Source organism: Desmodus rotundus, chromosome 7 (genome assembly GCF_022682495.2).
Source record: "Desmodus rotundus isolate HL8 chromosome 7, HLdesRot8A.1, whole genome shotgun sequence".
In the NCBI taxonomy this organism is placed as follows: Eukaryota; Metazoa; Chordata; class Mammalia; order Chiroptera; family Phyllostomidae; genus Desmodus; species Desmodus rotundus.
Window position 1 is genome coordinate 6,342,740 of NC_071393.1, and position 12,977 is coordinate 6,355,716.

At 60.5% G+C, this 12,977-nt stretch overlaps 1 protein-coding gene across 1 annotated transcript; it reads right to left on the reverse strand.

The window, feature by feature from the left end:
* Window positions 1-2,824: 2,824 nt before the first annotated feature.
* LHX5 (LIM homeobox 5) lies at window positions 2,825-12,660 on the reverse strand. The gene is made up of 5 exons (XM_024566687.2): window positions 11,920-12,660; window positions 9,666-9,889; window positions 8,718-8,995; window positions 7,903-8,068; window positions 2,825-4,213 (listed from the first exon to the last, which is right to left on the reverse strand). The coding sequence occupies exons 1-5, from the start codon at window positions 12,090-12,092 to the stop codon at window positions 3,846-3,848; spliced, it is 1,209 nt and encodes a 402-aa protein (XP_024422455.2). The 5' UTR covers window positions 12,093-12,660; the 3' UTR covers window positions 2,825-3,845.
* Between the last annotated feature and the right edge of the window lie 317 nt (window positions 12,661-12,977).

Below are 12,977 nucleotides of genomic sequence, written 5' to 3' on the forward strand. Positions count from 1 at the left end.
GAATTATAGCCCACGGGCAGAGTGGGGGAGGCAACGTCCCCTTTTCCCCAGAGCTGGAGGTCGGAGCCAGGGGCTGGAGAGCCTCCTGACCTGCATGCTTCGAAGTATTTTTTTTTTCCTCCCGGAAATCTTTTATTTTTCAATGATAATAAGTACAGGTGATGAAGAGATAGAGATGAACAGATACATTAATGGAGGAGGAATGGGACGAAGAGGGAGGGAGAGGGAAAGAAACAAGGGCAAGCATGGAGAAGCGGAAGTCCTTCTGTCTTTTGACCTTGGCGGTTTTCATTAGGCTCTTTGCGCTCCTGGCCAGTTTTGTTTAACCTAGGAAGGCATTTAAACAAAATCCAGCGAGGGCGCTGACAGTAAGGATTAGCATTCAGGGGACCCTTTCTTAAGCAATCTCTTTCCATGGCAGCTGGAGAGCGTTCATTTCTCTTTCTTTCATTCATTCATCTGTCCGTCCGTCCATCTACACGGTGACTGGACCCAGAAAGAGGCCTCACCAATGCTGGGCTCTGTCCTGGGTCCAGGGACTACGTGGGTCCTGGAAGCAGATGGTCTTGATTGAAAACCTGACTCTGCTCCTCCCCGGCTCTGCGACACCCCAGGGAGCTCACTTCCCCTCTTGGGCCTCAGTCTCCTCATCTGCAAAATGGGAATAACAACACTTGTCCCGAACGGGCGTGGTCAGGGCTGAACGAGGCTCTGGGCAAGACTGTGGGGCAATGGGCCTGCACGTTTGGAGGCATCGGTGTCCCCTGGGGAGCTTTACTCATGGGAAGCCCCCGGGGCACCACGCCAGAGGGCAGGCCCAGCTGTGGGCTGTGGGTCCCAGGGGGGTGTGTGGTCAGCAAGCATCCTCTTCCGGTCACACTCTGAGAAATGGCTGTGGCGTCCAGGGACTAAGCTCCCTTCCGGATGCTCCCCCTTCCCCACTCAGCCGGCCTCAGGAACTGCCTTCCTAGCTAAGTGCACTCGATGTCGTGACTGACAGCGGCCCTGGGTGGGTGGGCGTGATGTCTCCTCCCTGAGCCCCTGGGCCCGCTAGGTACTTGGGAGGTTGACATGAGCTCACAGGAGTGGGGGTGAATTTGAGCTGATTTTGACAAGAGTCCCCCCCTTCCCTCATCGTCCTTTAAGGAAACAGATGCATGTACATGCATGCACCTGGATGAGGATGGGAGCAGGGATTGAACCCAGGACCTACATTCTTGACCCTCGGCCACGGGTTAAATGAAGGACAAAAGGCCCCTGTGAGCCCATTCCACAATGGAGCAAACCAAGGCTCAGAAAGGCGATGACGTGACCAGCTAGATGGCCTCCTTGACCCCAAGGCCCTGCTCTGTTCTGCCACCACCCTCCTCCCAGGCCACTGCTGCTCCCAACCCCTGTCCCTTGTGATGCCCAAAGAAAGGGCCCATGGGGAGTTGGCCCCAAGTGCTGATTATGACAGTGGACAGGAGCATCCTCTTGAAATCTGGGGTCCGGAGCCACCCTCTGAGACTGTATGCACCCCCCCCCAGTGTCATTCAAGTGTCCCCTGACAAGAGAGCGGGCTTCTCCCCTCCCATTTCTCCCGGACCGAAGTTGCGGGCATGTGACAGGCACCTGCAGGCTCCGTGTCTATGAGTGTACTGTCTCTCGTTTGAAAGTGAAAAAAATAAAAATAAAACCAGTCAGGAAGGAAATGCATCAGCTACATCACCACAGTGCTCGAGACCTGGGGTGATTCCATTTCCTTCCTTTGGTTTATCTGAAATTTCTAAATTTTCCACAATGAGCGAGTAGCATTTGTCGGACGCAGACGGGGGCACAATAGGGAAAGACGGGAGAGAGCCAGGCCGCCTTGCCTTGTTCCTGCGAAACCCACAGAAAAGAAAGCACGGAGGAGGAGAGCTCTCAGCGGGCGCACGTCCCACGGGCATCCACTTCTCCCCATCGCTCTACCCCCTTCTTCTCGCTGCTGCCACCCAAATGGGCAAGACCCCCACCCCAAGCGGGGGTGACAGGGACCCAAATGCAGGATGCGCTCCCACTTAGTTTTATCGCCTTCCTCCACAGTGTCTGAGTTGGAAGGGAATGTAGGGAGCACTCTTTCTGATCCCTTTTGTGAGTAGGGAAACTGAGGCAAAGAGGGAGGGACTTATCTTTAGGAAGTGGCCCCGGGCCCCCTGAGGCTCACCTTCCATCACTCTGATTCACGTAAATGACATCATATAGTGCATAAGAATGGCAGAGCAGCACCGTCTCCCTGCTCTCTGTGGGGACATGCCTGTCCTAATACAGCCTTGCAGATAACAAGCATCTTACCAGCCTGGTGGTTTTTATTAAAATTTTAATTTAATTTATTTATTTTTGCCACCTGGAATCGCATGGGGCATAATTAAGAGTGAAGCTAGAATTTGTTTATTTTTTTGACGCACTGGGGACCAACAAATCACACATCCATTCATTCACCAGCTATTTTGAAGGCTTACTATGTGCCAGGCAGGTCTGTGGGAGACGGGCGTTATTACATAAAGCCGGGGAGATTGTGCCTGGCGCACTGTAGCTGTCAAAACACACGGCAGCCCCTTTCACTACCCGGCCATTTCCGAAAGAACTCCTCATTTACACAAGGGGAGGCCTTTGCACTCATCAAGTCTGTTTTATGTTCAAAACAAGAACTAGAGAACGGTTCCCATTCATGTGGAGTGACTACGAAGACAGACAAAAAAAAAAAGAAGAAGCAGAAGAAGAAAACCACGCGGCACTGAGGGAAAAAAGAATTTTTTTATTAATCTTTCTTTTTAGAAAAGTTGATTTTTTGTTTTTTTGTGATTTTTTTTTAGGTAAACCTCTTTCTGCTTCCCTGCCCTCACTCTGCCCACCCTCCTCTTAAAAATATAAAAATGTCCAGCCCCAGATAACTAGAGTACAATAAATAAACAGTAAACACAAAAACATACTTTATTTGTTTCTTCTTTATACAAAATAAGGAAACTAGAAGCGTCCAACTTCCAAAAAAGTATAATACTGTACATCCTGACGACCCAGCCTCCAGGCCCCGGGTCCGTGGGCCAGAGCCCAGAAATCTTGGCGCCTCGCCCCGGGGGAGAGCAGGATGGGCAAGTATTCGAGTCTGGCCCGGACCCCCGGGGCTCCAGATAAATGTCAATGGAAGGAAGGAGGGGCTGGTCTGGCCCAGGGCTGGCCAAGGTTCGGACCGCCCCACCTTCCCGGGAAAGCTGACCTTGAGCCTGAAGAGTGGCCACCAGGGGGCGCCATCACGCAGGTGGATTTGTCTTCCCCGCAATGCCCTGGTGCTCGCTCCATCTTCTCTGCCTGGCGCTCTCTCCATCTCTCCTCTCTTCCTCATTTTGCTCCCTTTCCTCTCTCTCCCTCCAATCTCTTTTTCTTACCATCTCGTTTGAAAGGCGGGGAAAGCAGAGTGAGAAATAAGATGACAACAATGCCAGTCTGATGGCAGGGGGAGGGGCGCGGAATTCGTCTCCGCCCCGTGGCCTCGACCCTCGCTCCGTCCAAAGAGGTGGTGGGTGGGGGGTCGCGGGAAGTCGGGAGCGTGCTTGAGATCTCTTGACCTTCTGCAGGATGGACTTTGGTCCCAAGAAATGGCTCGCGGCTGCCAGGAGAGCGCTGGCACAGGGCTGGGGGTCCTGGAGAGCCCGCGGGGTGGCGGTGGGGGGTCGCCCCCCGCTGCGCTGCGCGGCCGAGGAGCAGCTGCGGGTTGAGTGCGGACCCGAGAGATAACCCCTGAGGGAGCCCCAGGCCGCGGGCCCCCACAGGCGTTTTGGTTTGGGGAGGCTGCGTCCCCGGGGGCGCGGCCCAGGCCGGTGGCCTTACCACACGGCGGCCTCGTTGAGCTCGGGGTTGGGGTGCGACAGGGGTCCGCTGTAGCCGCTGGCGCCGCTCATGGGGAAAGGCGGGCTGGGTCCCCCGCTGAACACCTCTCCGGGCAGGGGGTGCAGCGCGCCCGGCAGGCCCGGCTCTGGGCTCGGCGTGTCAGGGTGCGAGATCATATCGGTGAACCTGGGGTTGTCGGCGGCGTGCGGCCCGGCCAGCGGCGGCTCCAGGGCGCCCAGCGGCGTCGAGCCGGGCCCCGAGGCAGCCAGGAAGCTCGAGTCGGCCGGGGACTGCGCCTGTGACGGCGGGCCGTGCGCGAAGAAGTCGTAGTTGCCTCCTGGCGCGTAGTAGTCACCTTGGTAGTCTGCGGAAGGGCGGGAGGAGACAGGGAGAGCATGAGAGGTGCGGGGCGCAGTGAGAAACTTGGGGGACTGGGGAAGGGGACCCGGGAGACGACGGCCAGAGGCGGGTGAGGCTGGTTGGGGCCACCTGGAGAGGACATAATGGGGGACAGCGAGACACTGACTCAAGATTAGAGTCCCGCGGAGAGGGGGCCCAGCTGAAGCCTCGGAGACCCAGACCCAGGAGTCCACTTGGGCAGAGACACAATGAGAGACGACAAAAAGGGAGAGACTTAAACTGTGGGAGCCTCTGCCAGAGAGATGCAGACTTCGGTCGGAAGTTCCCTGACTCACAGACACAGAGAGAGACACGGAGAGAGACCGGCTACTGGGACGCGGTGACAGGGTCTCAGAGCGGGTGAGAGATGCGGAAACTGCGAGAGCCAGGGACGCTGAGAGATCAGCAGAAGACAGAGTGGAGGGCGGCAGAAGAGGGGGCCGAGCTATGAGGCCCCAGAGTCAGAGAGACAGGGTGCAAGACAAGAAAAGAGACCCAGAGACCGGGGTGCGGAGAGACTGGAGGTCGAGCAAGACAGTCTAGGAGAAGCTGGAAAACCGTAGAACACATGTGGAAAACCCAGCGAGAGACCCAAGAACAGATGCTCCCAGAGACGGGGAGATGTGTCCGAGAGAGCCAGAGACCCGAGGTTGAGAGCCCGGAGAGGAGCAAGGAGGCGGTGCAGGGGCAACGGAGATAGGAGCGCGCAAAGGTTGAGACCCTGCGGCCACCAGGCCTGGGAGAAGCCAGGATCCTGGCATCTGCTGCAGCAAGAAGGGGCTGGCTCAGCACCCTGTCCTTCAGCCTCTGCACCCCAGCCCTGCGTCCACCCAGGGGGTGCCGTTGTCTGCCCGGTGGCACCCATGTCTCCTGGCCTGGAACCCAGAAAGCTGAGCCCCAGCAACTGGGGAGACCAGGAGGAGGAGGACCCAGCATTCTCTGGGTCGTGCCCAGAGTTCCATGGGGGCGCCAGGGTAAAGGCTGGGTCCTCCAGTCTCCCTCCGGGGTGGGTTGGCCCGGACTCCCAAGTTCTGAAGCATTTGGGAACACGGGGCTCTTTGGAGAATCTGGTGATAATTTTGGGCTCTCTTTCCAGAAAAACGCACAAATGTGTGTTTTGCCCACAAATTCAGGAGACTGGGGCTCCAGCCGGCCCGTTCTCAACAACTGTTTCTGATACTGCCTCAAGGCCCACTCTCCCAGGTCTTCGCGGACAGCCTGCGCCTCTCCCCCCAGGTCAGGCCCTGAGGGGTTGGGTGTGGGACCCCATGAAAGGGGACCCCGTGAAAGCACCGTGTAGCTCCGTACTGGTGGCAATAACCCGCTTTGTACGGCGGAAAACCAGCGCGCCCGGAGGCTGGAGTCTCTTAGCAAACCCGTAACCCCGCTTAGTCCTGGGGTCTCCACCCGCCGGCGAGTCCCGGACGCCCCCGGCCATCCCTTCTCCACACCCTGAAATCAGTCCAAACGGAGGTGTCGAGAGGGGGAGGCTTGGTGAAGATTTAGGCCGCAGCTCAAAACGGCCGCCAGTTACTGTTTAAGAACCACTCGTTCCATTCTCGCCGAAACTGAAGCACAAGGTCGGAAGCGCGAATGCGGGGCCCCTGAGGGAGTGGGATGGGGGCCGGCCAGGGCCCGCAGCGAGCGGGTCAGCCGGCGAGGACTGCGGGCCCCCGCGCGGAGCGCGCCGCCTCCGCCCATATGGCGGCCGGGCAGGAGGTAATTGGAACAAACGCCGTCTGAAAAGGGCACAAAAGCCGCAGCTGGGGCTTTGTCCGCGCTCCCACGGGGAGCCGCGGGCCTGCCGCCCGGCCCCTTTCTCGCCCGCTGCCGGCCGCCGCCGGGATCTCCCAGCGCGGATTAGGCGGGGCTGCCTCAGTGGGGTTGGGGGTCCTGCCGACCCCCATTCCGGGGGAAGCGGGGGCCCGCACGTCCAGGTCCCAACCCTAGCGAGCAGACGCCCGGTTAAAGGCGGCGGCAGGATGGGTGGGGGCTCCCTGTCCTCGGGAAGACTTGGTTAATGATCCGGGCGGGGAGAAAATGCGCGACCGGTGCCGCCCCGTCACCTCCCGGCACCTGCTGCGATTTTGTGCGGAAGGAGACAAAGTTCCGTGGGGAGGATCCCAGAGCGGAGACCCCAGGACGGTCCACTATCCGGGCTGCCCTGGGCATCTGTAGCGCCCACAACCCGGGCCCTGACACCGCAGAGTCTCGCCCCCAAAGCACAGCCGCACATTTCGCCCCCAATTTCTAGGGGCCCTGGCCAGACCCGAAAATCGAACCTCCCAGCCCTGCGAAGGTACCAAAGCCGGAGTCCGCTTTCCTGCTTCTCGCCTGCGCGCTGGGCTCCTGGCCCTCGCCCTCGCCGTTCCCATCAGTCCCACTTTCCTAAGACAAGGCGCTTCTTCCCAAACTTATCTACTAGCCCCGCAATCCCCGCAGGCCTACGGCACTGGGCAGCTCAGAGCAGAGACCCCTCTCTGGCACAGGCGCTCCTGGGGGGCCCCCAAATTCAGAGGCTCAGGAACAGAGAGGGTGGTGCCTTCCTGGAGCTCACAAGCCTGGGAAGTGGGGGGTGGTGAGCAAATGCTGAAAAGCCCCAGAGCACAGGGAGTCTGCAAAAACCTTGGTGGGGGAGCTGGAAGGGGTCTCCGCCCAGCAAGTGGGAGGAAATGAAGGCGTGGGGAAAAGGAAGGAGGAGGGGAGAGGGATGGAGGAAGACAAGGGGCTCACCAAGATTAAAGTTCCCCCAGGCCTGAGCCTGGTGACATCAACCGCAGAATTGCTCTTTGCAAACTCCTGCCACCGGGCCCTGCAGCCCCAGAGGGAGGGAGTGGATAACCGAGTAACTGGGTTGACGCGATCCTTGAGCCCCCAGCCTCCACTAAATGCTGGTCTGCTTGGGGCTGGAGAGTGGGCTGGAGTCTTGCCCAGGGCGGGACACTGGGCCACTGGGGCCAGAGGCGTTGTGCACAGGCCCCGCAACCGCAGAACCGTGTTGAGTTGACACCTTGGACGCTCGCAAGCGGGCGGGCGGGTATAGAACCTCATCTCTACATCTTTCCACCCCTCCCGCCAGCACTGCCCCCCCCCCCCCGCCTGAGTTTCTGTAGCGTCCAGCACACTGGGCTGCAGGCAAGGGCGGGAGGGCCGCTGCGTGTGTCGGGGGAGTACGGTGCGTGTGGATTTGTGAGTGCCCGACTTGGAATGACGGGTGGGAGTGTGTGAGCCAGTGGACCTCCCTGCGTGTACTTGTCAGTTAGTGTGTCTCGGGTAGAGTGTCCCTGTGTGTGGTCACATGTGGTCCTGTGCCTGGATTTGTGTCCCCAAGGTCTCTGAGCTCGAGTGCGTGTGCGAGGGAGGGCGCCCACGTGTCCCGTGGGGGTGTGTGTGGCTGCCTGTCTGCTGTGTTGACAGTGTGTGTTACTGTGCGGGCGAGTGGGCCCGGGTGTCTGCCTGCGAATCCGGGAAGTGTCCGTGGGTGAGTGTGTGTGTGGATGTGTGTTTGTTAAGGTGTGTCCATTATTGTCCTGCGTGGAGAGAATGGACGGAGGGGTCCCTGGGCAGCTAAGAGCTGGGGATTGGCTCTGCGCCCTTGGCCCCCAGAGAGGGCGAGGGCCTCGGTGTGAGGCAGAGCATCGCGGGTCCCCTTACCTCCATAGTAGGTGTATGGAGTGGATCCCAACATTTCAGACTCGTCCAAGCGCCCACCCAGCGGACGCATGCGCCTCGGACTCCGGAAGAAGGCGTGTCTCCGGGCCCCCAGTGCGCTCAGCTGTTTCATCCTGCGCTCTTTGGACCGTCGGTTCTGGAACCACACCTGGGACAGAGGAGGGGGCTGTGAGCTCTGTTGGGGGTGTCCTCTCCCTGCCTGGGCTGCTCCCCCTGGGTCCTAGAGCCTCCTTCCTCCAAGACTGTCCTGAGGGGGGGGGCCGGATTAGGCCAGAGGGGTGGAGAGGGGCCTCGGTGAACCAGCCAAGGGTGAAGGATTTCGCGGACCCTTGGGGCGACTCATAAAGACTTGGGCTTCCTGGTCCTCACCCGGCCGCGGTCTGACGGCTTTATAAAGGCCTCCCGCCCGGCCTGGCTCTGGACCGGCCCCTCGGCTTCCCAGCCGGACTTTGGCCAGAGCCGTTTGTCTGTTTGCCCAAGCACTGGAGCAGGGAGGAGGCACGCGAGGAACATCGCCTCCTTCTCTGCTAGGCAGATGAGAGGAAGGGAGGGGTCTGTCCGCCAGTAGGGCTCAACCCCCCCTGGAACCGGCAGCGGGGAGATTCAGAGGGGTGAAGTGACTAGTGACTTTGGCTAAGGGATTGACCAGCCGGCCCCGACCTGGAGCGCACGATCTGCCCCTAGAACCGGAATCGAAATCCCGCGCGAAGCGGGGTGTGACGCTCCTCCGAGCCTCCCAGCTCCGGGACACGGCGGGCGGGGCGGGGTGGGGGGTGGTGCCGCGGCCCGGGCCGCACCTGGATGACACGCATGTTGAGACCGGTCTCCTGCGCCAGCTGCTCGCGGATGTGGCGCGTGGGTTTGGGTGTGGCGGCGAAGGCCGCCTTGAGCGTCTCCAGCTGCTTGGCTTTGATGGTGGTGCGCGGGCCGCGCCGCTTGGTGCCGGAGTTTTGCTCCTCGTTCTCGTTGTTGGCCGTCTCCTTGTCCGATGACGTCGAGTTGTCCGTCTCCTTGGGGTCGTCCTGGAGCGGGTCCTGGAGGTCCGGGGACAAACTGCGGTCCGTACAGGATGACACTACAGGCGGACGGAACGGGAAGGGGACAGCAGCGTGAGCGGTGAGCCCCGAGGCCTCTCCGACCGGGTAGCCGGTTCTAGCCGGCCCAGGATACCGCCGGCTGAGCTGGGTTCCCTCCCAAACCAGGCGACAGCCCCTCCCCCAGGGGCAGATGCCCGCCCACTCCCTCCAGGAGGGCTGGGCCTTTGGAGGGGTCCTTCTCTACCCTTCTCAGCACTTTCCTTCGACTGCCTGGGTAAGGAGAGGCACGCCCTCTGGAGAGCCAGCCAGGCCTTCTCCGAGAGGGGACGGAAGGAGGGTACAGATGGGCTCGGGGCCTGGGATCTTCCTTTCCCTTCTCTCCTTCCAATCAGTGTCCTCCCAGTGCAGGTAGAAACGGCCGGGAGCTCAAAAAAGGTGGAAATTGCCCAGATTCAAATTGGACAAGGTGGCAACTTGGAAAAGGCTCCTGGATTGGAGGGCAGCAGGGAAGGGAAGAGCTGGTGCCCCGGCGTCCTGAGGACTGGCTGGGAACGCCGGGTCTCTCCCCCAACGCCCAGCTCCAGCTTCACCAGAGACCTGCCTGTCGGGTGACCAGGAGTGGAGAGTTCTGGGCGGGCGCCGAAAACACACAGAGGGCACAGTCGAGAGCGCCAGGCTGGGCAAGGCAGGAGGAGCAGAGCCCCCTACCTGAGTTGAGGCTGCCCTCCTTGAGGCTGGACGAGCTCAGGTAGTCGTCCTTGCACACGAACTTGTTCTCGTCGATGACGTAGAGCTCCTCGCCCGTGGACAGCTGCTTGTTGCATACCATGCAGGTGAAGCAGTTGAGGTGGAAGACTTTGCTACGGGCCTTGCGCACCAGGTCGCTGGGCGAGATGCCCTGCGCACAGCCCGCGCACTTAGTGCCGAAGCGCCTGCGGATGCAGCACAGCCCGTCACCCGGGGCAGCCCGCGGTCCCATCCTCGCCAGCCCCTCACCTCTTCCCACTCCCCCCAGCTTCCAAGAAGTCTCCATTTCCCTATCTGTCCAATGAGACTCGAATCTGGTGCTCCCTAGCTGAGCACAAGTGAGACAAACGTCCTGGGCTGTTCTTGGGACTGGGACCGGCATGCCTCCTTCAGGTTTATTGGGACCCCACTGGGCTTAGAGCAGTGGGCACTGCCTTGGGCCAAGCAGAGGGCCCAGAGCACTGCAAGATGCTCCCCGCGCCCCCACATCCGTCTGGGATGCCCAAGGCAAACTCGCCTCTCCAGGTCACGAAGGCTTGTAAGCCAGCCAGGCAGGATGTGGACCACTTCTTGGCTTTGCCTCCTGGATCCTTTCCAGTCCGCTGGGGCCCAGGAAGGACCAACTGGCCTAACTGGCGGGTTCTAGCGATGGGGTGGGGAGCCCCTCTCCTGACCTGCACCTGAGCAGAAAGGAGGGAGCCTTCTGCTGCTTCCCAACACCACCAGCACTGGAGGCTGCCAGTCCCCACGTTGGGACACACCAGAGCTAGTCAGGAGTCTGTGGACAGCAGGGACCCAGGACAGTGGACTCTGAGAAGCAAGGGCCGGACTGCGTCTCCAGCCCTCCCCCAAACCTCTGGCCCTGGCAGGCAGCGGCAAATGTGACCAGAAGGCCATCCTGCACCTGCAAGGCCAGCGCGCAGAGCGCTCAGATCGCCCCTTCCCCCCGTTCCTGGTCCAAATCCTTTTCTGTTTTCCCCCTGAGTGCAGGGAGAAGGCCAGCCTCCTCCGGAGTGGGTGGTGCAGAGGGGCACTACTAGGGGTGAGGTGCAGGCTGGGGCAGGGAGAGCACCTAGGACTTTGGGGCCCCACCTCTTCTCACACCCAGGTCTCTAAACAGGGTGAATTTGGGTGACGTTGATGTAGTGAGGGCATTAGAAGCCATAAGTCACTTTTGGCCTTATCCAGCAAGCGTAATTGGCCATATGCACCTTATCAAAAATCATTAGGCGCTCTGCAAGCATCGCCACATTAGGGACCTCGGTTCCCTGGGCCCGGGAGTTTACACGTGTAGAGGCGCGGCTGACATTTTCTCCTATTCAAATTCCCCAGCGCCGAGCAGCTGGGGCAGGCGAGCAGCCTTGCTCCTTGGTGTTAATCACGCCCCCCTTCCCTGGGCGCCGGAATTCACACTCACAAAGCCCACTCTCTGGCGCTGGGTGGAAGCCGGCAGGGCTGAGCTGCCGAAAACCCCACCGCCTCCAGGCCACATTTTGGCAATTCCCATCCCGGGAAACTGAGGCTCAGAGAAGTGGTCATCCCTGGCCTGCCTTCTGTGGGCAGCAAGGGGAGGTGACACAGCCCAGGCTAGACCCCCGAGGTCCTAATTCTCTGCTTGGATTTCGTTGCTACTTTTCCACAGGGGAGAAAATACTTCAGGGGCTAGGTGAGGGCATGAGGAGGTAAAGGTTCCCTCCCCCCAACCTCAGAGGGAACCGTCCTGGCTGAGCCCTCTCTGGAGCTGGGAAGTTTGTGTTTGCTCAGGAGGGATCTGAGAACCGGGCTTGCGCTGCCAGAAGGGCCGCCTCTGGGCAAATGCACTCGCCTGGGGGGAGAAGCCTCCAAACGACCCCTAACTTTGCAAAAAGCTTTCCTCTCTCAGAGTCGGGCTTGTAGCTTCCACCCTGGAACTGCAGCCGCGGGGAAGGAGCAGAGACGGGCGGGGAGCAAGTTTCTCAGGGCTTCCTTCCCTGCGGCACCTCCAAGCCAAGCTGGCCTGGATGAGCAACGATGAGGCCGAGAAGCAGCTTCCCTTTTGCTCTGCCCAGGGTCGGGTTGTTTCCTTCACCAGGGGCAGGGGAGAGCGGTGAGCTGTCCCGCTCCCCATTTGAGCTGGTGAGCCCGGGAGACTGGGAGGGGGTTTCGTGGTTTCCCCTTCCCCGGCGCCCCAACGGAGCGCGCGCAGGTTGGGCGCGCAGGCTGCACGGCCTCTTACCTGAAGAAGTCATTTTTGCAATAGAGCTTGCCCTCGCGCGAGAAGCACTTCTCCGAGAGGTTGGTCTTGCACTCGCAGCACTGAACGCATTTGATGTGCCACGCGCGGTCCAGCACGTTCAGCAGAAAGCGGTCGAGGATGGGCCGCTCGCAACCGGCACAGTGCACCATCATAGCCCCGCGCCCCGGCGGCCTGGGCCGCCTTGCCCTCCCTTTGGGGCCCCGGCCCTCGGGCCCCGGGCCCGCCGCTGTGCTCCGCCTCTCCTCTGGGCTGCTGCCGGGAGAGTCCGGTCCGGACCAAGACTCAGCCGGTCAAGTCCTTGGGTGATGGCTGGCCTGGCGCTGGGCCGCCCGGGGTGGGGTGGGGAGTGGTGGCGTTCACAACCTCATGCCCCGGGCTGCGCGCCCCAGCGCTGGTTACGAGCTCCCCCAGGTGTCTTGGGTGGCTGCTGGCCTCGGCCCTGCGGAGCGGCTTTCCCCGGTGGCGGAGGCGCCGGCACTTTCCCCCACTTTCAAGCGGTCCAGATCCTCATCTTTGTCTGGCCGCCGCCTAATTCGCGCATCCTTATTCAGATTTGGTGACGTGGCGTGGCACGTAGGGGGCCCGGCGGCCAATGGGTGCGCAGTGGCCATGGCAACCTCTTAAATTTATAGCATATCTAAATTGGCCACAGCGTTGCGGTCCGGACAGAGCAAAAAAAACAAGGCATCAGTATTGTTGAGTATTAGCTTGTACCTGGTTCGGAGGCGAAGTAAGTATTTACCTTTCAGTTGGGGGCTGGGGGCCGCGTGATCTGAAAACTGCTTCTCTCTTCCTCTCTCCCCCCTCACAAATATTTGGGGGCCAGGATTCCTAGGCCTAGTTGGGGGAGGGACCCCTACCCCTTTCGCTATCCCGGGAACTTGCAGAAGTTGCCCGAGGGTCGCAGCGCGCTCTACACCCTCCTTCTCTTTTCCCAGCCCAGCCCGCCCAGATTGGAGTCCCTCTCCCTTGCACGTCCCTGGGCTCTGTGCCTTGGAGCCACGATAGAGCAGTTCAAGGGGCTCCCAGCGCTGGGC